At 41.3% G+C, this 26311-nt stretch overlaps 1 protein-coding gene across 2 annotated transcripts; it reads left to right on the forward strand.

Annotated features, from left to right (window-relative positions):
- The first annotated feature begins 12451 nt into the window (after positions 1–12451).
- On the forward strand, positions 12452–24699 carry tbp (TATA-box binding protein). Of its 2 annotated transcripts, XM_012962993.3 has the most exons (8): positions 12452–12574; positions 14686–14826; positions 15452–15771; positions 16929–17016; positions 20283–20374; positions 21582–21749; positions 22095–22189; positions 23932–24699. In XM_012962993.3, exons 2-8 carry the CDS (start codon positions 14776–14778, stop codon positions 24009–24011), a joined length of 894 nt encoding a protein of 297 aa, XP_012818447.1. In that variant the 5' UTR covers positions 12452–12574; positions 14686–14775; the 3' UTR covers positions 24012–24699. The 2 variants fall into 2 exon arrangements, with proteins under 2 accessions (XP_012818447.1, NP_001016339.1); NM_001016339.3 differs by lacking the exon at positions 12452–12574 and having other exon boundaries at positions 14685–14826; positions 23932–24685.
- Positions 24700–26311: the final 1612 nt, after the last annotated feature.

The raw sequence follows: 26311 nt of genomic DNA on the forward strand, positions 1-26311 counted from the left end.
AATGGCTACCTAAGAACATCCGGTTTTACTGTTACCCATTTCCGGTGTTAAGGGGAAAGCCGCTCGAATCAAGAAGCGCAGGTCCTTCCGGTCAAAATCTGTCGCTGATGAAGGCGGCTCTGCTTCCATTTTTATGGTTGGAGATCGGCCAACTCGTTCCTTTCTCTACCGTCAACTATTAACATCTTGCGAATAATAACTTGTATGTTTCATTTATTAACCAACAATTGTTTGCTTCCTGTGCGTCTTTCTATCTATGTATATCTTTATTTATTTTTTTTTCTATCTATTCTTTTCTGTCTTTCGTTTAGCAATTCAACTTTTCTATTAGTTATATTTAAGACATGCAGACTCTTCTTGAAGATAGGATGCACACACCCTGTGTTACCAACAGATGTAGACCCTCAGATTTGCCTAGGCAACCCACAACTCCCTTCAATTTACAGTAGAGTATGCATTACATGCTTTGTAGGGACTTTTAACTGGACAAAAATACTGGCACAACAAGACTGCTTTGGGCAGTGTCAGACTGGCCTACCAGGATACCAGAAAAACTCCCTCATGCTCACCCAACCATTTGCTTTGTATGCCTATACCATGGTCATTTCTCATTTATATATGGGAACAAAAAAAAAAAAGAAATGAAAGGAAGGATAGGTAATAATATGTACAAAGTAGTTATAAATAGAAAAAAGAAGGTGAGTTAGGAATGAAGGAAACAGTCTAAGGTTTTTTGGTAGGCCAATGCCACCCCAGTTCGACACTGAATGTTGGGGTTTGTCAGTCCTATGTCCATTACTCCTTTGTGAATAAGCTCAAGCTGCAACTGAAAATGTTACAAAACAAGTAACGACAAACCAAAAGTGAATGAGAAACAGAATCTCAATTGCATCAGATCAAGGGGCAAGCTTATAGAAAGGATATAGTTTGAGTTTGTGTCCTTGTGGGTTAGCCAATATGGGGCAAACAAGTAGATCTATAAAAACATGCCTAAATGAACACAAATCACCTATTCGAAACTACCAACCACCCAAAGAGGAGGATAATACAAAAAGCTGGGGTGGACAGTACTTTTAACAAAAAAAGAAAAGAAACTGTTAGCTAAACATTTTTTTCTGAAAAGGAACACAAAGGGGCAGATTCATGAAATCACAAGTTCGAATCCCGAATGGGATAAATTCGGATTGGATACGAAGATTGCAAATATCACAAAAATGCTTACAAAAAAATTGGATTAGTCACGATAATATCGTATTGGGGATCCGAAAGTCACAAAATGTTTGTACTGAACGATTGTAAACGGCGGGAAAACCTTTCCGATTTTTTTGTGCAAGCATAAGAAAAAGGCGCGCAAGCGTACAAAAAAGTTGCGCGGGTGTCAAAAAAGTTGCGACGAAAAATTTGGCAAAAATATGCTCAGAGCGTTTGAATGAATGCTCTGAGCGTTCGTTTCTTAGTAAATCTGCCCCAGAGTATCATAAGTAAGATGGCTGGTATTTCAAAAGATTAAAGTAATACCAGGTCAGGATAAGAAAAAAGTCTTGTTGCCACATGAGTATTATTGGATTTTGGATCTCTAAACTAAGGCTCCTAGAGGAGGAATTTAATTAACCTGTTATTTGTGATATTTGTAATTTTCTGTTTCGGTCTTAAATTTTTATCTTTTTTTGCTTGCAGAAATTAATATTGAATATATACCAGGGACAGATTCTTCACATCCTGTTTTGTTGTGCAAAGTAGTAATCCTTTCCAGTCAGTATACAAGTCCTGGATTGGAAGCACTACTCTTTATTCCTGGCAACAACAAGGCCTCAGCAATATTAGAAACATAACTCTCTTATTCTACCTCAAACTGCGCTCGTATCAAAATTCCCATTTATCTCACAAAGTCTACTTCTCTTTCTTCAAATTCTTCATTATACATTACATGCACTTATGGGGTTGTTCACCTATAAGTTAACTTCTGGTATGATGTAGGGAGTAATATTCTGAGACAATTTGTAATTGGTCTTAATTTTTTATTATTTGTAGTTTTTTTAGTTATTTCATTTTCAGTTTAGCAGCTCTCCAGTTTGGAATTTCAGCAATTATCTGGTTGCTTAGAACACAGTCAAATTTTACCTACATTGGTTTACCTATATTACCTCCCTTTCTGATACTTAATATACTTCCTCCACAACACCACTTGGTACGAAATAGAACTTTTACAGAACAATCCAATTATTATGGAAACTCAAAGCTACATGCTGACCCTCTCATATAATGAAAGATCGCCACAGACTCAACCCCCCAGGAACAACCAAGTTGCTTTCAACATATGGCAGTATCTCCTTAAAATGAAAATGGGATGAGTCCACTGTGAGTAAGGAATAATTACTTTAAGGTTGCAGAGCCTGAGTTAAAGGAACAGTAACGCCAAAAATGAAAGTGTATTAAAGTATTTAAAATATAATGTACTGTTACCCTGCACAGGTAAAGTTGTGTATTTGCTAAAGTAACAGTACTATAGCGTATATAAATAAGCTGCTGTGTAGCCATGGGGGCAGCCATTCAACCTGGGAAAAAGGAGAAAAGGCACAGGTTACATAGCAGATAAAAGATAAGCTCTGTAGAATATAATGGGGCTTTATCTGTTATCTGCTATGTGCCTGTGCCTTTTCTCATTTGAATGGCTGCCCCCATGGCTACACAGCAGCTTTGTTTATATAAACTATAGTAGTCTTTCTGAGGCAAACACACCAGCTGTACCAGTACAGGGCAAAAGTAAACCATATTGTAATTATTTTTATACACTTTCATTTTTTGGTGTTACTGTTCCTTTAAAAGTATCTCTTGGGGGCGGAGCCAAGATGGCGGCTTGAGAGGACGTGTTTGCTGTGAGCTCCTCACCATACAGAATATCCTGAACAATACTCAGCTTCTAGAACTCTTACTTCGACACCCCGTTATACGACTAACATCCCTGTTGACAATGGGGAAACATACTGCCAAATCCGCTTCAGCCAAAATGGACAAATACCTTAGTTCATCTCAACCACCGCCGGAGTCTATCTCAGAGCGCGAGCGTGCAGCGTCTCCTACGCCTCCCACAGCAGAACAGGCCCCAACATCGCATGCGGAGCCGACAAATCGTGACATACTCCAGGCGATAACTGACTCCCACACTAGCATGACGTCGCAGCTAGACACTATCAAAATCGACATCTCGCACCTGAGACAGGACTTGCAAAACCTGAGAGAGAGGACATCGGAAGTGGAACTCCGAGTCTCTTCTCTGGAAGATGCAACCCGCCCGATGCCAGAGGAATTATCCCGCTTAAACAAACAAGTCGCAGACGCCATGCTCAAAGCGGATGATCTGGAAAACCGGCTGCGCCGTAACAACCTACGCCTAGTTGGCCTACCGGAAAATTCAGAAGGAAACAAACCGGAGCGCTTTGCTGAGGACTGGCTGCGGCAAACTCTAGGTGCGGACCAATTCTCCCCCTTCTTAGTCATAGAACGGGCACACCGGGTCCCCACCAGGCCCCTACCACCCGGGGCAAATCCGCGCCCACTAATCATGAGATTTCTCAACTACAGGGATCGCGACGCGGCCCTGTCTGCCGCACGGGCCAAAGGGCAGCTGACCTTTAACGGGGCCCCCATCTCTCTATTTCCCGACTATTCCATCTCGGTCCAGAAACAGCGTGCCTCCTTCACTGGGGTGAAACGGAGACTGAGATCCGAAGGGCTGATTTACTCAGTATAATTTCCCGCCAAACTCCGTATCATAGACGGGCCGAACACGCACTTCTTCTTGTCCTCGGCTGAGGCGGATCGTTGGCTCGACTCCAGAGGAGCCCACGGGAATCAACGAGCTGGCTCCCCAAGACAGTGAGGACGCACTGCGCCACCCGTGAGTACATATGAACCCCCGCGGTCCCTCCTAAGCACTAACTAACTTGTCCATATTTAACCACAAGTGCCTTCCCTTGTGACCTGGCAGGCCCCCCCACAACCCGGGGCATCGATATGGCACAAGATATAGAGGGACGCGCACCCAATACCACTACAACTCGGCCAAGGCGGAGCGTCAGTCAGTGTGCCCCTGCCCAGCATATACCACACGCTGCTAAGGCATTATACCCGGCCCTCGCAAGCTCCTCCATAAACCCGGGCTGATCCAGAGGCCCACTACATGGCGGACATCAATTATCGACCTAAATCCTGGAACACTACCTACCATAAGCCCATCCACGATCCAACACACCGGGAAAAGTCCCTTGGGATCCCAGGACCCTGCTACTACTGCCAGGGCACCTATACCCCATACTTACTTGCCAATGCATGACATCGCTCCTATCACTCCACTACGGCACCAAAACCTAACATAGAAGCGTCAGTTAAGGATGGTGAGGACGGACAATGGCTCTCAAGCACAGTGCTACTACTCCTTCTCCATAAAAGTTTTCCTGTTATGGGTACAGGCCCACCCAAGTTCGGGGGGTGGGCAGGGGGGGTGTTTGGGATTTTATGGGCCCCTGTTTGTTTGTTCCCCACTGCTTTTCCCTTACTCCACTCCCCGCAGCGGAACTACAACTCCACCCAGCGAGTTACAATGGCAAACTATAAAAGTGCCACCAGTACAACTCCAACGATGCAGCATCGTACCGGTGCTGTAACTATGCTTATGAACACTAGTTCAGCTACCCATACCCTACTCCACCTACCATGTCGGATACAAACATAATATCCTGGAATACCCGGGGCCTGAACTCCAAGTTCAAGCGAGCTCAACTCTTTGACTACATTAAACATTGGAAACCTGACCTGCTTCTACTTCAAGAAACCCATCTAGTCGGCCAAAAACTTCTGTCTCTCAAAAAACGCTGGGTCGCCCACACCTACCATGCCCCCTTCTCAACCCATGTGAGGGGGGTATCCATCTTGGTCCGTAAAGGTGTACTGTTTGAATGTTTGGGATTGAACACTGATTTTTATGGTCGTTATATTGTTTTGCATTGCAGAATCGCCAATCAGCTCATAACACTGGCCAATGTCTACAGCCCCCCTCCCGCAGACAATGATTTATTGGGAAAAATTTATACTGCAATAGCCTCATTTCCCAGTGCCCCTACATGCCTTCTTGGGGACTTTAATGCAGTTCTCGCCCCCCACCTAGACAGGCTGGGACAAACGGGTATCCAATCTACTATTCTAGCTAAATGGGCAGATGCCTTAAGCCTCATTGAACTGTGGAGATGGAAACACCCCAAGGAAAGGCAATACTCGTGCCACTCACCAACCCATGGTTCCTTATCCAGAATTGACCTAGCATTTGCATCAACCGGCTTTGCACAATTAACGGTCTCCGCGGAATATCTCCCCAGAGCCTTCTCTGACCATTCCCCACTGCTTATAACACTAAATCTATCCACGGAAGCCAGACGAGCTGATTGGCGGTTATGCCCACTGTGGTTATCAAATGAAGTAGTGAGGGAACCCTCACAGACTGAATACACTGCATATTGGGAACTTAACCAGGGCTCTGCCCCCAAGGAAGAACTATGGGAGGCGTCCAAGGTAGTGGCCAGGGGTACCTTAATAAGTGCAATCGCCAATGCCAGAAATAAATCTAAAGAGGAGGTCAAAGAGGCTGAGGCTGCCCATGGGGAAGCAGAAAAAGATTACATAAATACGCAATCAGAAGAGTCACAACAACTCCTCAGTCAAGCACAAAGAAATGTAGAGCTAGCACATACCAAACTCACTAGAAAGAGACTACTTTATACCAACCAAAGAATCTTTGATCAGGGGGAAAAGGCAGGCAAACTGCTAGCCTATCTCTCTAAATCCAGGGACTCACAGACGTTAATCCCTAGAATTAGAGACCCCAATGGAGTCCTTGCTACGACCCCCTCGGTCATTCTTGACATCTTTGCCAAATACTATCAGGACACATACCAGTCACTATATCAGGCCACTCCAGAGGATCTCACAGCCTTCCCCAACAAGATAGAGTTCCCAACTCTACCCCCAGCAGAAGCAGCCCGTATGGATGCTCCTATCACTGAAATGGAAGTGGCTGAGGCACTAGCAGCGCTTCCCTCGGGCAAGACCCCGGGGCCGGATGGATTCCCGGTGGCCTGGTATAACCTCCAGGGCCCTTTGCTAGTACACCACCTCCACCAGACGTACCTTAACGCAATAGAAAAGGGACAGCTACCCCCCTCCTTCTACGAGGCCACCGTAGTCCTCATAGCCAAAGAGGGTAAGGACCCAGAATCATGTGACTCCTATAGACCCATATCGCTTATAAACACGGATGCTAAAATATTTGCTAAGATACTGGCAAGTAGGCTAGCTAAGGTAGCCCCCCTGCTAATACACGCGGACCAGTCAGGCTTTATGCCAGGGAAATCTACCTCTCACAATCTTAGGAGGGTCTATACTCATCTTCAAATAAAGCATGACAACTGTGGCTCACGTGCCGTGGTCTCACTAGATGCGGCCAAGGCATTTGACTCGGTTGAATGGCCTTACCTATGGGAAGTACTGAGGAAATTTGGCCTTGGACCTCAGTATATTAGCTGGATCCAACTGCTATACAAAAAGCCAAAGGCCCGTATTAAAATCCATGGTACTCTCTCTGACTCTTTCCCCCTCCATAGAGGTACCAGGCAGGGCTGCCCCCTGTCGCCTCTATTATTTGCCTTTGCCATTGAACCACTTGCCCTGCAGATACGACAGTCCCCCGACATAATAGGCTATAAATTGCACACTATGGAAGACAAGCTCGCTCTATATGCAGATGACTTGCTACTCTTCCTAGCCGATACCTCCTTCCCTACGGGCAGTACTCCAGATACTTTCCCTATTCGGCAGCTACTCAGGCCTCCGCATCAACAGAGCCAAATCAGTAATTCTCCCAGTAGACCCCGTACAGAACCCCCCCGCAGATACCCATGGCCTGCGCTGGGTTACTAAATTCCAATACCTTGGCATCCAAATCTCACCCTCAACCGCAGTATATGTTGCAGATAACATTGAACCTCTCATAGCCCAGCTCAAGACCACAATAACCTTCTGGGCCAAACTCCCTCTCACACTATGGGGAAGAATAAATCTGTTTAAAATGATTTACCTCCCCAAATTTTTGTATAAACTACACAACTCACCTGTCTGGGTCACTAAAAAGATCTTCCAGAGAATTAACTCACTACTGATTCCCTTCATATGGGCCAACAGAACCCCTAGAATATCATGGAAAGCATTAACAGCTCCACTATCAGATGGGGGACTGGCACTTCCACATCTACACCTATACTTCCTGGCTAGCCAGCTATATTATGCACACGCCTGGATTCATACTGACGGGAAGGACCCAGGAATCCTCATCCTGTCACACCAAGCCGGCTCACTGGAAGTAGTCCAGAATGCTTCATACAAAAAGCCCTCAGACTACCCCAAATGCCCCACCACTGTTACCGTCCCAGTTAAGGCATGGAAAGTTGCAACTAATTTACTACAATGCCCTACTCCCCCCATTTCCCCCTTTCTCCCTCTATGGAACAACTCTAATCTGCCGCACCTTCAGGGCCTCCAAGACGTCCAGTATTGGGCCCAAAAGGGCATCAACTACCTAGGTGACATCCTGGACAATGGGAAATTCCCTTCCTTGGAACAGCTCCGAGATAAACTAAATAGACAAGACCTTCAGGTATTCCGCTATTTTCAGCTCCGACATGCCTTCAAAGCCCAGTTCACAACTTTGGAGCCAGAGCTTACCCCCTCGAATCTAGAGTCAATATTAAGAAACCCCCAAACAGGTAAATTAACCTCTAGACTATACAAAACTCTGCTCAACTCCATCCCGCCCCCCTTTAACACCGCTCGCCGTAAATGGCAGCAAATAACCCCAAACATGACCAATGAACACTGGAGCGAGACCACAGAAGTATTATATACCGACTTGATCTCACTTCGGGATAGATTAATACAATATAAGTTCATCCACCAACTCTATATGACACCCACTAAACTGCAAAAAATGGGACGTAACCCTGAGGCTACATGCCCCAGATGCCATCAGACAGGGTCCTCCTTTCTACATCTAGCCTGGGAATGCCCACCAATCCAGAGATACTGGACCAAGATAATAAAATATATGGTCGACAACCTGGGGCTCCCCAACCTATGCACACCAGAAATATGCCTACTGGCCCAGCTTGAGGATCTTGTGCCAGATAACAAAACTAGATCCCTCTTCCGCACTATCCTATACTATGCTAAAAAAGCGGTAATATTAAACTGGCTGGGAAACAATGTTCCCACAGTAAAAACATGGCAGACCCTTATTAACACCGCTCTACCCTCTATCAGAATCACATATGAAGCCCGGGGGTGCCCCGCTAAATTTGAAAAAATCTGGTCCCCATGGCTGGAGCTAAATCCCGGCATACCTGCAGGAATATGAGGCCCCCAGGCTACTAAACTTCACACTCAACATGGAGGACTATGCTAACCTGCTCTAACCCTTTCAGAATAAGAATTGCCATGTGTCTGCTCTAGAGTTCATATCTCTGTACTGTATGTCTCCTTTTTCTAAAATTTCTGTATAACAATGTGCACATCACTATATGTAACTTGGATTTGTGCCTAAATGCTGTGTATCTCCGTTGCTCCCTCCTCCCTTCCCCTTCCTTATCCCTCCCCCTTTTCCCATGTTATAAAACAATAAAAAATGATACTATAAAAAAAAAAAGTATCTCTTACTGGTTCATTATCGAAGGAGAAAAGCACCAGCTTAGGCTTACAGGTAAGTGACTAATATAACACAGACTGAGTGCAGGCACAAGGGTGATTCTAGCAGCTGGTCAATGCTACACTGGGGTTAGACTGAAAGCTGGTGATATCTTTCTATTTTTAAAATGTGTATAAGTAGGGATGGGCAAAATGATTCACAGTAAAATTTGCCACATGTTGCTATCACACGGCCCGCGTCAAAGGAATGACGCATGTGTCAAAGTAAAGTGTATTTTTCGCCTTGCAAATCATTTCGTCCATCCCTACTAATAAGCAGTATAATGAAGGGTCTTAACATGGCACGTTACCTTACAAGTTTTGCCCAAAGTGTGGTACCAGCACTTCATTTTTTTATATGAGCTGTTGGTACATAGCATAATTTCAGCCGCACAGGGAGTCAGGATTTCAGCTCAGGACCACATCACCTCTGGCACTTGGCATTAAAATGACATTAGTAGGTGCTTCCTTTGGTGCAACCCTACAATTACAATTCATTTTTACATTTTTAAGCCAATAATTCCTCACAATGACCCAACCATTTTTTCCTCAAATTGACCTAATTAGAGTTACTTTAACTTCTGCCACAGCAAAAGAGTTCACTGAACTTTGTTCTCCGGCTCAGACCTGGCAAAATCTAGTTACAGTGGAGGAAATAATTATTTGACCCCTCACTGATTTTGTAAGTTTGTCCAATGACAAAGAAATGAAAAGTCTCAGAACAGTATCATTTCAATGGTAGGTTTATTTTAACAGTGGCAGATAGCACATCAAAAGGAAAATCGAAAAAATAACTTTAAATAAAAGATAGCAACTGATTTGCATTTCATTGAGTGAAATAAGTTTTTGAACCCCTACCAACCATTAAGAGTTCTGGCTCCCACAGAGTGGTTAGACACTTCTACTCAATTAGTCAACCTCATTAAGGACACCTGTCTTAACTAGTCACCTGTATAAAAGACACCTGTCCACAGAATCAATCAATCAAGCAGACTCCAAACTCTCCAACATGGGAAAGACCAAAGAGCTGTCCAAGGATGTCAGAGACAAAATTGTAGACCTGCACAAGGCTGGAATGGGCTACAAAACCATTAGCAAGAAGCTGGGAGAGAAGGTGACAACTGTTGGTGCGATTGTTCGAAAATGGAAGGAGCACAAAATGACCATCAATCGACCTCGCTCTGGGGCTCCACGCAAGATCTCACCTCGTGGGGTGTCAATTATTCTGAGAAAGGTGAAAAAGCATCCTAGAACTACACGGGAGGAGTTAGTTAATGACCTCAAATTAGCAGGGACCACAGTCACCAAGAAAACCATTGGAAACACATTACACCGCAATGGATTAAAATCCTGCAGAGCTCGCAAGGTCCCCCTGCTCAAGAAGGCACATGTGCAGGCCCGTCTGAAGTTTGCTAATGAACACCTGAATGATTCTGTGAGTGACTGGGAGAAGGTGCTGTGGTCTGATGAGACCAAAATAGAGCTCTTTGGCATTAACTCAACTCGCTGTGTTTGGAGAAAGAAAAATGCTGCCTATGACCCCCAAAACACCGTCCCCACCGTCAAGCATGGGGGTGGAAACATTTTGCTTTGGGGGTGTTTTTCTGCTAAGGGCACAGGACAACTTATTCGCATTAACGAGAAAATGGACGGAGCCATGTATCGTGAAATCCTGAACGACAACCTCCTTCCCTCTGCCAGGAAACTGAAAATGGGTCGTGGATGGGTGTTCCAGCACGACAACGATCCAAAACATACAGCAAAGGCAACAAAGGAGTGGCTCAAGAAGAAGCACATTAAGGTCATGGAGTGGCCTAGTCAGTCTCCGGACCTTAATCCAATAGAAAACCTATGGAGGGAGCTCAAGCTCAGAGTTGCACAGAGACAGCCTCGAAACCTTAGGGATTTAGAGATGATCTGCAAAGAGCAGTGGACCAACATTCCTCCTAAAATGTGCGCAAACTTGTTCATCAATTACAAGAACCGTTTGACCTCTGTGCTTGCAAACAAGGGTTTTTCCACTAAGTATTAAGTCTTTTTTTGTTAGAGGGTTCAAAAACTTATTTCACTCAATGAAATGCAAATCAGTTGCTATCTTTTATTTAAAGTTATTTTTTCGATTTTCCTTTTGATGTGCTATCTGCCACTGTTAAAATAAACCTACCATTGAAATGATACTGTTCTGAGACTTTTCATTTCTTTGTCATTGGACAAACTTACAAAATCAGTGAGGGGTCAAATAATTATTTCCTCCACTGTATTTCCTGTGATACTTAATGAAATGCTACTAAAATTATGGGCCTCCTCCATTATAGTTCATTCCACTTCATGTAAGTCAGGTTGTTACACTGGAAACTTCATTTTAATCCCTTCAACCCTTAAAGGAATACTGTCATGGGAAAACATGTTTTTTTTCAAAACATATCAGGTCTCCAGCAAAATCCTGCACTGAAATCCGTTTTTAAAAAACACTGATTTTTTTAATTTAATTTTGAAATTTCAAACTGGGCTACCCATCATCTTTATTTGCCAGGGTGTCACAGCCATGTGAACTGTGCTCTGATAAAAGTCAGTCTCTCTTTAGTGCTGTGTCTCTTTAGTGACCCCTGGGGCCAAACGATCGAATTTTAACGATGGGTATAGGCAAAGTCGGTCCGGGGACCGCATCAACGAGCCGATGTGGTCCCCAATCCGACTAGATTTTTTAACCTGCCTGTTCGATATCTGGCCGATTTCAGGCCAGATATCGGTCGGGCAGGCCCATCGGTAGCGCCCATACACAGGCCGATTAGCTCCCGAATCGGTCTAAGGGACTAGAATGCTGGTGGGATGGCAAATGCCGAGTTTTCTTGCAGGCAACTTCAGGAAACCGAAGATATGAGTATGCCATCCAATTTACCTTCTTGCCAGTGGTATGGCATGTTGGGGAGATTAGTTGCCCGCAATAGGGAAGATTTATCACAGGCGACTACCCGTGTTCCACTGCCCTAAAAGTGGTCAGAATAGAATTTAGTAGCTGCGACAGGTAGCTGCTAAGTAGCTCTGTGTGTCTTCACCCTAAAATTGGGATATCAGAATAGCACTCAACAGTAAAAACTCTGTGTCTGGCTTGGGACTCCTCCAGTTACATGGGAGTAGGAAAAACAATCATTTATCTGAAAGCTGTTCTAATGTGTAGTACTGGCTCCTTCTGAAATTTAGACTCCAGCACAATGCAATGAGATGGCTGCCTACACACCAATTTTACAACTACAAAACTTACATTTGTTGGTTCAAGAATAATACTTTAAATTGTGGAATGAATTATTCTCTATGTAAACAGTGTAATTTAGAATTTATAAGTACACTATAAATATCATGACAGCATCCCTTTTAACATTACAACTATTACTGTTCACCACTAAAAGGAAGCGGAGCAGTAGGAGACAATGTTTTGAAGCTTTTTTTTTTACAATTTTCCACTGCCTTTAATGCACTTGAAGACGTTAGTGAGCCCCATATCCATCACAGTGTAACACAGCATTGCCGGGTCAACGCACAGCCGCTAAAGCCCACCCAGGATTCAGTCATGTGGCACAAACAATGTAGACACTTCCCACAAAAGTCTTCTTTAAATCTTAAAAGTAGGCTGTGCCGACGGGAAGTGATGTCACTCATTACCACAATTGGTTGAGCGGGGTTTGCTTTGCGCATGCGTAATAATCAGTGGCGCCGGGTGGAATGGTGGAACGTTCTTAAGGCGAGCGCGCCAGTGCCAGTCAGTGTGAGCTGCAGTAGGGAAGGGGCTACGGTAGGTTTGGCTGCGCTTCACCGAGGGCCTGCTATGTTATTACTGTTTGTGCTACCCTTTGTATACAAAATGTGTGTTGCAGATCCCGATGTCTTCTGTTCCGTTGGTGGTCAAGCCTCTCTGTTCCATTAAAAGCGACTAAAATGTCGCATGTGTGGCGTGTATATATAAATATATATATAAGCCAGTGACCCTGCTGTTACCTGGGTTTCTCATGGTATCCCATGTGCGTTTCTAACTTCACCTCCGAGGCCTGCTTTGCACAAGCAATGTAATTCTTTTGATAGAAGATGCTGGTATTTGGGATTATAGATTGCAAGCTTTGCACTAACTTTAGTCTATAAGGAGAATGCCAAGTTATTTTGCACCCCCCCTCCCAACGATTCTAGACTCTTATCTGGTTTCTCTTCAAGAAATGCACCAGACTGGGATACTTACTGCTGAGTTACCAGGTATACCTGTGCCAATGCCAATTCTAGGGTGATATAGGAGTGGTACTGTCTAGGGTGGTATATGGGTGGTACTGTCTAGGGTGGTATATGGGTGGTACTGTCTAGGGTGGTATATGGGTGGTACTGTCTAGGGTGGTATATGGGTGGTACTGTCTAGGGTGGGTGTGAGAGGTACAGTGGTACAGTCTAGGGTGGTATATGGGTGGTACTGTCTAGGGTGGGTATGAGAGGTACAGTGGTACTGTCTAGGGTGGGTGTGAATGGTACAGTCTAGGGTGGGTATGAGTGGTACAGAAATATGAGAGTTCTGTAGTGCACATGCCCTTGCCCAAGCCTGGCAGGTTATGCCTGAAAGGGGGTGGGGTTGCTGAAGCAGGTAAACTAAGTGGCTGGAATCCCTGAGGATGCCTAATAATATTTACTACTACCAGTCATTTTACTTTTCCTTCTCCTTTAAAGCTGGGCAAATTTTAGATTTGCTTCTTTGGCCTTGAGCTGACCAATTTGATTTGGAGCCATTTTATCTAGTCTAATAGTTTCTACTATTTTCTAGCTCATTCTGTAGTGCTACAGCCTAAACTCAGCAATAAACCTACGGCTCCCTGTACTGTTGAGGCATGATCTTACTGAGTACAATGGAAATTAGGCACTAAGTTATGTACATAAACCAACCTTGTGTTGTGAAACTAATTTGTGCGTTTAATTGGTTCCTCAGAGAAAAAGGTTTAGGGGCACATATAGCAAAATTTGTATTATTGTACTACAAAATCTCAGAATTTAGATATAACAAGGCTTGATTATTACATCTGAATGAATACGTTTATGGTTTTTATAGCTTCTTAGGGCTCTGGCACACGGGGAGATTAGTCACCCGCGACAAATCTCCTTGTTCGCGGGAGACTAATCTCCCCAAAATGCCATCCCACCGGCGATTCAGTGAAATCGCGGAAGTTGCCTTGAGAGGAAACTTCCGCTATTTCACTGAAATCGTGCCGCCACGTATGCCATCCCACCAGCGAATGACATTTTCGCCGGTTGGATGGCATTTCGGGGAGATTAATCGCCCGCGAACAGGGAGATTTGTCGTGGCGACTAATCTCCCCGTGTGCCAGAGCCCTTAAGAGATTTGGAGAAACTAAAACCACACGCAGGTCATTTTACAAATTTTGCTTGAAGGAATCCCATTGTGACATCTGCAAGTGTATAATTTGACTACACCATTTTAGTATACCTTTTTTTGTCATTTCAAGCAATTTGCTGCTGCTAATATTATAAATATCCCCTACATCTTATCTTTTTTTTTTTTTTACTTTATTTGTTCTTTTAAACAGTCATCTAGTTGTTGGGTCACTGATTTATACAGTAGGATTAATAGCAGATTAGCTTCATGGTGTTGTCTTTACTGCTTGCTATGGTCACATAAGGTTGTCATACACTTGCAGGTTCTAGCTGCCAATTTAGTTCCTTCAGACCAATTTGGCAGCTTATCTGCCTGTGTATGGGCACCCCCAACACGGATCGGGGACCACATTGGCTCGTTGTTATGGCCCTCTGTCCTACTGTTAACTTATCACATTTACCAATACAGGTGCTAACTGCTGAATGTAAGCTATGTTTTAATGTTTTTTTTTTTTTTTTTTTTTTAACTTCTTTTTATAGGATTTTTGTCTGCTGCTGGAATGGTTTATTTTAATTTGTAGGAACAGCACACTTTGTTTTATTCTTAGTGGGATTTCCAATTAACGCAACATGGATCAAAACAACAGTATACCCCCTTTCCAGGGGTTGGCATCACCACAGGTAAGTGTGAACCCTTTTTTCCCTTTTACCACAATTCCCCCTCCATAAAATAAAATGCCTTTAAAAGCATTGTAATATTCACTTCATTTGCACTTTCTAAATTGGGGGGTATACGGTATACCGGGTGTGGTTAATTTGGACAACAGATACAATACTGAAGAATGAAAAAATAGAAGAAAAACTTGAGACACAGGCCAATATGCTTCCAACTGACTTAGGGGGGAAATGCAAGTCAGCAGCCAATATTGGCTTCAATGCAAATGTTTCTCTTGCTGGGGCGCTTGTCGTAATAGGTGGAGGAACGCCATCCTGAGGGCTCTTGAACACAAAACAGATGTGTTCCGTTCTCATTCATGCATGTGAATGAATATAGAGCTGCATTTCATCCTATGCTTCCTTGTGGTGGAAAGGAGAAGAAATCCAATTCGGGAGACTGCAGGGTGAAAACACCTGTGTGTAAGAGCCCTTAGCTTGTCCTACTCCATGTGCAGGGCTATACCATAAGATTTTCATTAAAGAAATCCCCATGTACTAAGCCCATTTTAACTTGTGATTCAACTTGTGTGTGGGTTTGAGAGCAAATTTGTTATAATTTTTTTTTTTTTTTTGTCTTTTATTTCTGTAGGGTTCTCTGACTCCAGGGATTAACATTTTCAGTCCGTTGATGCCCTATGGAACTGGTCTGACCCCTCAACCTGTACAAACAACTAACAGTTTATCAATATTGGAAGAACAGCAAAGACAACAACAACAGGCCCAGCAGTCTACATCACAACAAGGCAATCAGGGGTCAGGCCAAACCCCACAACTGTTTCACCCACAGACTCTTACCACAGCACCTCTTCCAGGAAATACACCCTTATACCCCTCCCCAATGACTCCCATGACCCCTATTACTCCTGCTACCCCTGCATCAGAAAGTTCAGGAATTGTTCCTCAGCTACAGTAAGTCTCATCATCCTGGGGGACATTTTGCAGATATCATTTGTCAGATTATCTGTATCTGCACACTTGTCAACAAATCCTTATGTTTGTCTGTACATTTCTGTAGTGCCATAGAGCATACAACTCTGCAAATGGTAAATATTAGATATACAGGAAATGGAAACATATTCTGGCATATTTTAATTTTAGACAGTAATGACTTTATTTGTTATACCACATTTGAGTGTGGCCTGTCAAAATTAAAAGACCTTATCTTTGTTTTACCTTTGGTACTAATGAGTATTTTAACAGTGCTGCATTACCTTTGTTTACCCTGTGAGTGTTACATTTGTTTAAAAAAAAAAAAAGCTACATTTCTTAAAAATATAGGAGTCCATATTAGATTTAAAAGCTACCAGGCCAGGGGTGTGTGTATATATTAGGTCTAGAAACAGATGCAGACGGTTTCCTCATTTCAGACTTTTACACCACATTCTTGAGACTGAATTGATGTCATATTTAAAGTGAAACTTTATTGAGGGAGAAAGACTTGTCTTGATATGTAATTTAGCATGTACAGTAGTATCCTAGTTTTAATGTGTCCTATATCTGTCCAACATGTGTGAAAAATAGAACAAGTAAAGAATTGGGAAATTAAAATAGTTTAGCACTTTTACAAGTACTAATAGTGCAAATTTTTTTTTTGTAATACTTTTTAAAAATTTCCCATGGGGCTAGCCATGTTCATTTCCCAGGGTGCCACAGTCATGTGACTTTTGCTCTGATAAAGGTCAGTCACACTTTACTACTGTGCTGCAGATAGGAGTGATATCATCATCCCCCTGCAGGCGATCAGCAGAACAATGTAAGTTAGCAAGCTAGCAGCTCCCAGTAGATATCAGAACAGTACTCAATAGTAAAAAAAAAAAAAAAATTCAAGTCCAGTAGCTCTGGCTCCTTCTGAAAGCTCAGACTCGGGCACAATGCACTGATCTGGCTGCCTACAACTAAAAAATTACTTTTGTTGGTTTAAGAATAAAATTTTAAATGGTAAATTATTTGCTATGTAAACAGTAATTTAGAAATATAAGTACACAATAAAAATTAATGACTGAATACCTTTAAATACAGTGAGCAAAAATATTTGGATTTGTAATAACTGCTTTTACATTGTTCAGGAACATAGTGTCCACTGTAAATCTTGGCTGCAAACTGGATCTGAAAACAATTGCACTTAGAGCGCGAAATGCAGAGTATAACCCTAAGGTAAGACAAAAGCCTTTGTTGTATCTTATTCACCTAATAGTTGCTTTCACTGTGACAGACGGGGAGATTAGTTGCCACGTGACAAATCTCCCTTGTCGCGAGCAACTAATCTCCTCGAAATACTATCCCATTGGCTGGAATGTAAATTGCCAGTGGGATGGCATAAGCATCGCCGAAGTTTCCTCTCAAAGATGCCGCGTATGCCATCCCACCTGCGATTTACATTCTAGCCGGTGGGATGGCATTTCGGGGAGATTAGTCGCAACTAATCATCTCGTCTGTCACAGCCCTAAATATTCTTATCTATCTGTAAAAGTCATTCAGGAGAACACACTGGTGCATTGTATGGCACTTAATTCTGTAAATGTGTGATGAGAAAAGGATTTCCTGTTTGTAATTTTGTCCTGCCATACCCACTGGGCATAGTATTTTTATGCTGGCCTAGAAGTGGCATGAGGATGGGTTATCATTGTAAATAGAATTCCCTGGGCTTTTTGGTTATAGTTGCAGTTCTAGAAGAGCAGTGCCAGCACATACTGGAGGTTTATGGGAAAAGATAAAAAATCAAAATATGCAGGGGAGGTATTTAAAAAGTGTACTGGAACTCCTATTTCTATTAAAGGAGAAGGAAAGGCTAATAAAGAGTTAATCTCAAGCTGCAGGCATACCTTCATTTGCCTCAATAGTGCCCTTAAGTCTTCCCATATTTCACCTGTTCAGATGATCAGAAGCCAAACAGGAAGAAAAAACGCTGAGCTATGTAAAGAAAGTTCCCATAATGCCTCGCTCTTGCACAGACACCCAGACCCAAAGAACATGCTCAGTTAGTAAGACTGAGTCAGCTTCCTGCTTATTGGCTCAGATCCACATTCCTAAGGTGGGGGGGGGTGTGAGTTCTTAGCATTCTTGAGGGAGAGCAGGAGAGAGGAGACAGCAGAGAGCTGCGTGTCTCTGGCAGAGGAATTACAGACACAAGAAATCTTTTCACAGAGAAGTCAGTGCAGGGTTTTCTGTAAGTGCTTATGGCTGTATTTACATAGAGCTTTCTGATAAAGCTTACTTAGTTTTTACCTTTCTTTCTCTTTTTAAAGGAACAGTAACACCAAAAAATGAAAGTGTATAAAAGTAACTAAAATATAATGTGCTGCTGCCCTGCAGTGGTTGTGTGTTTACTTCAAAAAGTCTACTATAATTGATATAAATAAGCTGCTATGTAGCCATGGAGGCAGCCATTCAAAGGAGAAAAGGCACAGGCACATAGCAGATAACAGATAAAACACAATTGTATTCTACAGAGCTTATCTGTTATCTGCTATGTAACCTGTACCTTTTCTCCTTTTTTCCAGCTTGAATGGCTGCCCCCGTGGCTACACAGCAGCTTATTATATAAATTATAGTAGTGTTACTGTAGCAAACACACCAGTTTTACCAGTGCAGGGCAACAGTGCATTATATTTTTATTATTTTAAAGCTCTTTCATTTTTTAGTGTTACTGTTCCTTTAAGGTGCACCTTCCATTAATTGATAATCACTGTAGTCCTTTATATTAAGCCTGTGTTAAAAGAAAAATAGCAGGAAAACATCCTAAAAAATAACAAATCTGAGAATGTTCTAAACATGAAATTGTAGTAGAAACCAGTCATACAAATGTGACTTCCATTGTAGGTCCCCAAGGATATTTTCCGATACACAATACATGCACAAAATATTCTAACCTGACTGATCGACTAAACGACCGATCACACTGATAATAAAATTATCAGGATGTTAATTCTGAGCTCACACACAGTTCAAAAATCATACAAAACTAGGTAAAACAAACAAAATTGACCCCATTAACTTAATAGTTGCACTAAGACAAGCCAAATGTTTTAGCCTTAGCCATAACCTGGATGGATATAAAGTCATACTATGCAAATCGTCCGCTTTCCTCCACCTGCATTTTGTGTGGAGGCTGAGAAAAAGGTTCTGCTCCTTCTGCCAGTAAATGCATACTTTTGGGCCGATTCAGCTCAGTATATCCACTTATCTCAGCCTGCATACAAAACGCAGGTGAGGGGGAAAAGCAGACCATCCACATAGTGTGCTCTAAGGCTAACAGCATTATTCTAACAAAAGCAATCCTATTAGTGACACAACCTGGGCAGAGACAATTGCCTTCATAAAAAAAAAAATGCTACATCTGCAGTCATCTGATATTGTCCTTATTTCTCTTCCCTCAGTGTTCTACCTGCACCACCATGCTCTGTTCTTTCACCTATTTATTTCCCTATTCTAGTTCATGTTTTCTCAGCAACCCCCATTCAGCAAATAGGTGACTTGTAAACTACATTCAGATAAAATGTTTCAAATAGGTTTTTTTTTTTTTTGTAGTGTTTTTTTTTTTTTTACTTTAAAACACTTTAATTTTTTGGTATTGCCATGTCTTTAATGTGCAAATGTCTTAGTATTAATAACAATAAAGCACCACAATGCTTTTTTTTTTTTTTCTTGCTTATCCCTCAAACACCCCCTGCCCAGCATTACCTCTCCCAACACTTTGGCCACTTTAAAGCCTGGTCAGAGAGCTTGTGCTTTCAGTTGCCTAAGCGCAATTTTGAGTACTTTAGACTGATTTGGCAGCTTATCTGCCTATGTTTGGGGACCCCACCAGTCCTAGGGCCAAAAATTGAATTTAGTCTGACAACACCCATATTAGGTGGGCTTATTGGAGAAAGATCCGCTCATTTGGCAATCTCACCAAATAAGCGCATCCTATAATGTATGGCCACCTTAACTCACACTGAGTTTGGGGCAGAGTGGTCCTTAGGTAGTGGAATACTGTTTACAGTGCATTTGTGTTACATCCTATAGAAGGAACATAAAGCACACACATTGCAAATAAATATGAATTTGTTGTATTTGTTCCCTAACATTTGAGTGATGGGAATTTAACTGTACAGGAAGTACTTGCCTATTATCAGTGCATCATAAATGAAATGGGTATATTAAAGAATATGAACATCCCATTAAAATGGATGAGCAGACTATGAATATACTGATGCTTATCAGAAATCTTTTCCTTCCTGATGTGGTTTTATGCTACTTTTTAGAAAACTGCACACTTGCATTTTTCACCACTACAGAGATAAGAAGCAAACAACCTTTATGAAATGTGGTGGGTTTTTTTTGTTTTTTTTTTGTTCTTATGGAATTGTATAATATCCATGCATAATGTAAATTTGTCTCTACTTTTTTTTTTTTTTTCCTTCAAAAAAAAAAATCAGCGTTTTGCTGCCGTTATAATGAGGATACGAGAACCACGTACAACAGCACTTATATTTAGTTCAGGGAAAATGGTATGCACTGGAGCTAAAAGGTATGTTTCTGCCATGTTTACTCTTATTGGTTTATCCATCAGTAACCAAGTGGTATATTTGTGTGCAGCAATAAATGTGAAATGGTAGGACATATTTGTTGGCTGATAGAACACATGGGAGTAAGGTGGGGTGACTCCTGACATTCTTCTAATTGTCAGGCCAGTGCTTAACTCTGTTATTGATTCTGTATGTTTTTATTATATGACAAATCAGTCAAATGTACAATGCACAAATTAGTTCAAACTGAGCCAGTTGCTTCCTTGCCAACCTTGTTAAGACCTACCAACAAAAATAGCAGCTTGCCTGCTAATTTGTTAATATAGTTCAAAGAGTTCAAACATCTTGAACTGAAATTTTAGGATGTAAAAGAAGTATGCCCTATTCCAAGCAACTCTTAATTGGTTGTCATTTTCCATAGTTATTTGCCTTACTCTTTCCAACTGGCAGCCAACAAGTTGTGTTTGGATGTTTTTTGTTTTTTTTTTACATTAACTAAATAGTGCAAAACATTGAAATTGCTTTTCATAATACATTTAATCTTGTTTTTTTGGGGTTTTGTTTTTTTGTATAGGAGGTTGCTAATCATATTGCACTACTCGGTTAAATTTCCGCCTGTTTTCAAGAAACACACAAACAGCAGTATTTAGGCTTTGGTCAGGGTGGCTGATATTTTGGTTCCCATATACAGGACATTCTACTCCCTGGGGGGAGGGAAATTGTTAAACAGAATTACACTTTATAACTGAGAGGAAAAACAAAATAAGTTTTGGTACACCCCGTATTTACTTTGCTTTTGCAGAATGTTTATAATTTTAGCAGAGGTAAGATGGTAGCTTTTCTATAGAAAGAATTATATAGTAATAGCATGTATATATCTTATTGGGGATGCACCAAATCCACTATTTCCCCAAATCCTTTGTAAAAGATTTGGATGAATCCTAATTTGCATATGCAGATCAGGCAACTGAATGGTTAAACAGAAGCATGCGCTTAAAAACTTTTTACACTTCTGCGTTCACGTGGTTCTAAGGATACGGATTCAGTTCTGCCAAATACTTTGATTTGGGTGGATCCATGATGAAAAAGGCAGAATCTTTGAATCCTGAACCGAATTCTGGTGCATCCCTAATTTTTGTTGCAACCTGAATATGTAAATTTAAATTCAGCTGTACTCTAATTGTCTTTATTTTTTTTTTTTTCTTTTAGTGAAGAACAGTCACGTTTAGCAGCAAGAAAATATGCCAGAGTTGTACAGAAATTGGGGTTTCCAGCCAAGTTTTTAGATTTTAAAATACAAAATATGGTGGGAAGCTGCGATGTGAAATTCCCTATTAGATTAGAGGGACTGGTCCTTACACATCAGCAGTTTAGCAGGTAATAATTTGATGATGAAGCATATACATGACTGCAGAATGAAACGCATTTCTTGTTTTGTGTTAAGAGCAGCACGGTTTCTTAGGGTGATATAAATATTGGTTACAATAATCTGTTACAATATTGGTTATAATAATTACAATGTATTACAATTTACAATATTACAATAAGTACAATAATACAAACAATATTGGTTACAATAATATTGGTTACATTCCTGCTACAAAATACTTACTTGTGGTCTAGTAGTATGGGCCCGTATTTTAGGTGTACCAAAAGATGTGTCACTGACAGACTGTGTTTTTTCTTTTTTTTTTTTTCTTTTTTTGTTTTATTTGCACTTAGTTATGAGCCTGAACTGTTTCCAGGTCTTATTTACAGAATGATCAAACCAAGAATCGTCCTGCTTATTTTTGTTTCTGGAAAGGTTGTATTGACCGGTAAGCAGATTTAAGTTATACTATTATATATGCATACATTTTTACCCCTACTAGATCTGACCTGGTGACACTAGCTAAAAGTACATGTAATTTTTTTTTCCTTATGTACTTGTTTAATGAAAATAAAAGCTTTTTATAAGAAGGAGATATATACTACACACCATCAAAACGTGTTTTTTTTGGGTGTATTATAAACTGGTTGGTGAACCTCTGTAAATTTGCAAGGAGTCTCCTAATGTTTATAAATACCACATACCAACTTGGGTAAAAGGGTAATTCTGTCATTAGATGCTGCTAAAGCGTTTGACTCCATAGAGTGGGTCTTTTTATGGGAAGTACTCTCTATATGCAGAATCTCTGGCAAAGCTCATTCAGACAGTAAATACATATGAGATTTGCCCAAGCCTGAAAATCTCCCATATTTCCACTTGATACTGCACCCCCACACTATCAATCGCCTAATCAGCCCCTTCAATGGGTTAATGGGCATTTCATTTTCTAAAGACCATAGGCAATATCTGAGAAACAACTTGTACCTCAACTTGTTGCAACACATATTAGTATGGATCAGATTGATGCATCCTATAATATCCTTAGCGCCTGTTGGGGTCGAGAAGCAGTACCTCCTCAGATATTCTTAGAAAGGCCATATAATTTTGCATGCCCTCTCCCAATTATTGAGACCGTATTTTGGGTGTGGGAAGCTACATTAGCACTCATACAGTACCAGGGAGTCTCCCTAAACACCCCATTATGGGAAAATTACAAGTTGCTGCACTTTAAAAATCCAGACTTGCAAAACTTTTGGCAACCTCATTGAGTACAATTTGGTGATTTGTTTATAGATGGGATATATAAACCCTTTGATCAGATCAGGGCTTATTTTGATGTAACTCCAAATGCGTGGCTTCATTATTACAAACTCAAAAAATGTAGCCAGGGCTCAATGGACAAGGTCTCCTGTCCCAATTTCTAAATCACCAGTGGAAAACTTACTACTACTTAGCAAATATATGCAGAACTCGCTCTCTTTCATGACTTTATTTTATCCTACTATAAAATAAAAACACTGCAGGGCTGCTGGGAGCAATCTATCCCAGACTTGGATGGCAAGGGGTAGGAGGGAGCCCCCAGTCTTGTATCATTTAATGCCAAGAGTTGATTCCTCCAAATACTTATCCTACTCCAGGCATAAATTACCCATTTGTATGTGTAAAGCCAACATCTAACGATAACTTTCTTAAATGCCAGTCACCAGGTGCAAATTTCTTACACCTTATGTGGAGCTGCCCTGCAGTTACTCAATTCTGGATTAAGGTCTGCACATTATCAGTGTCTACTACAATTCCAGTCTATGTATCTCCCAAAATATGCTTACTTGGGGTTGTAACACACCTTACTTAATCTCATTACATACAAACATCAATAGGAGAATCACTATTCTTAGCTTGTAAATGTGTTGCTCTTAAAAGGCTTTCAGGTGACCCCCTTCCCTACCACTGATGTGTGGAAAAACCTTTTGTGGGTGCAATGGTATTCTTCATTGTGCCTCTTATTGATCATTGCTTTTTTGGTTTTACATGCTATTAACTGCATACCCAACTATTTTCTTTTGTTTATCTATTTGTTTGCCTTTATATTTTTTTGTTGATGTTTGCATTAAAAACAAAAAAAAAGTGCAAAAAGTACATAGTTTGTGTTTTGTCTAATGATGGATGTAACAATTGCCTATTGTGTTTCAGGTGCTAAAGTTCGAGCAGAGATCTACGAAGCATTTGAAAACATCTATCCTATCCTTAAAGGCTTCAGAAAAACAACGTAACTGCTGGCTTTTAAATTTTTATTTTTTTTAAGGGTTTTTATGTAAAATAGAAAATTTTGTACAGGATATAATGCAGCAGTGTCAGAATTCACCCCGTTACATATGGTGTTCCATTGAAGTCAGTATATCTGTGGGGCTTTTAAAAGTTGTTTTTAACAATGTGGTTTTATCAAGATTGTAACCCTTTTACACGGTAGAAGGCTGAAATTAAGGATGGAAAAATAACTTTGTATCTGCTTCCATATGTTTTGGAGTAAAACATGGGCAAATCTGGGTACTGTATAGAGTCCTATTGTAAATATATTTCGTTTATACATTATGCTCTTTAGTAATATGGTTTATTTCTGCACTTCATAGCATAACTAACGAATATGAACCAGTAAGTTTTATTATGTACTGTGATTGATGTGAGCTTACAGCTCATTATTCTGTTTTTCATTTTATTAACTATCGGAAAGCCGAGAAACCAATGTGACTGAATACCTTTTTACTACAAGCTGATTGAAATGTACTGTGCTTAATTGCTTGTAGAGAGCATCTGTTCATTTAAACTAAAACAACTGTACATTATATGCCCAAAGGAATATAGTAAACCTGTTATTTTTGTGTTACATTGCTTTGTGCCAAACACATTCCCGATTCACAGAATTTAGTAAAACAGAATAAATTTATAATGTTTCTGTTTGGACCTTGTCTTTATTCAAGTTGTCGTGATTACGCTAACTAGACCTTAAACGCTGTCTCATGCTCACTCTAGTGCCTACTCACTGTTAGTTTAATGGATGCACAGACTTTGGAATATTTAGAAGGACAAAAGGAGGCTTACAGACAGACTGTAGGGGGAGAGATTGGAGTTAGGGAGGCTAATTAGTAGCAGGTCACAGGAGTCTAGTCTGGATAGGATGAGAGATGCATGAGCAGCCTACATCTTACAGTAGAAAGAAAGGGATACATTTTGGCAATATTGCGTAAGAAAAAGTGACCAGTTTTGACAGTGATGTTAATATGGTCAGAGAAGGATAGAGGAGTCCGATCACCCCAACAACATGCGATTGAGATAGGAAATCTGTCTAAAGCTGGCCATACACGCATCAATATTGTTGTACAAAACCTTGTTTCGCACAATATTCGGTATGTGTATGGCGGATCGGCGAGGAGACCGATTATTGCAAAGGCTGCGGATACGTCGTCTCCTCTTTTGGGGCGGGTTAAAAGATTTTGATTGGGCGCCATAGAAGGCACCTGAGCAAAATCTGTATCTAGGGCCGAATCAGCAAGTGGAGGTAGAATCCCTATTGTTTCTACCTACATAGCTGACTATTCAGCCCTGAACGTCAATAGGGGAAATTGCTACGTGTATGACCATCTTTAATCTTACCAAAGATTTAGGTCAGACTGATATTTATGGACTGTCTTCAAAACAAGATAAATCTGTGGACCTAAATTATTTATTAATGCTGGAGCCTTCGGGTTCAAACAAGTGGATACTGAAACCATACGAGTTCCTAAACTGCTGGCTGCCGACAAGCTTTTTAATTTTGAAAAAGCCACTTGATGGGCAGCAAGCATGGTAATCGGATCCAGGAACTCGTATGTGGTTGTAGTAACTTGCTCAAGCCCAGAGGCTCCAGCATTAATAAATCTGCCCCTTAGTGTAACAGACTATCGCTCTGGTTATTCAAAATAATTGAACGTAAATATTGTGTTGTCGAATAGGAAAGCATTCCTTAATGCAAAATAATTGTGCTCTGATCAATAACTTACCTGTAATAACTTTGCATTTTTGTTTTGCGCTACCCACACCTTATTTTTAAATAATACATTTATTTCTAACTTAAGTAATGTACATGTTTGTCCTTTCTGTGTAGCTCAACTATCACACCATTTTCTTACCCCCACCCTTTTGCACTTTTATGTGTACTTCAATATGCTGTATGTTATGTGCCATTTTTGTAGTGGAATCTGAGAGAGAGAGATGGCTTTTATAGGGAAGTATAGGAAACAAAAATGCTTATACTACTTATTTTGCATGGAAAAAAAGATCAACCTAATACAGGGATCCTTAAAATATGGCTTGCGGGCCTGCTCTGGCCCCCAAGGTTATTTACCCGGCCCCTGCTGTGTCCTTACCCCTGGCAGGGGGGAGTGGGAGGACACAGCTGGGAGAGGGAGGATGCAGGAGCGAGCCAGAGTTTGACCCGGGAAGGGGGAGCAGGCAGCAAGAGTGGGCCATAGTTTGAGGATGCAGCAGGGAGCAGAAGAAAGGGGGGGCAGTTTGAGAACAATAGTCCAGCCCCCCA

The sequence above is a fragment of the Xenopus tropicalis genome, chromosome 5, assembly GCF_000004195.4.
Source record: "Xenopus tropicalis strain Nigerian chromosome 5, UCB_Xtro_10.0, whole genome shotgun sequence".
Classification (NCBI taxonomy): domain Eukaryota; kingdom Metazoa; phylum Chordata; class Amphibia; order Anura; family Pipidae; genus Xenopus; species Xenopus tropicalis.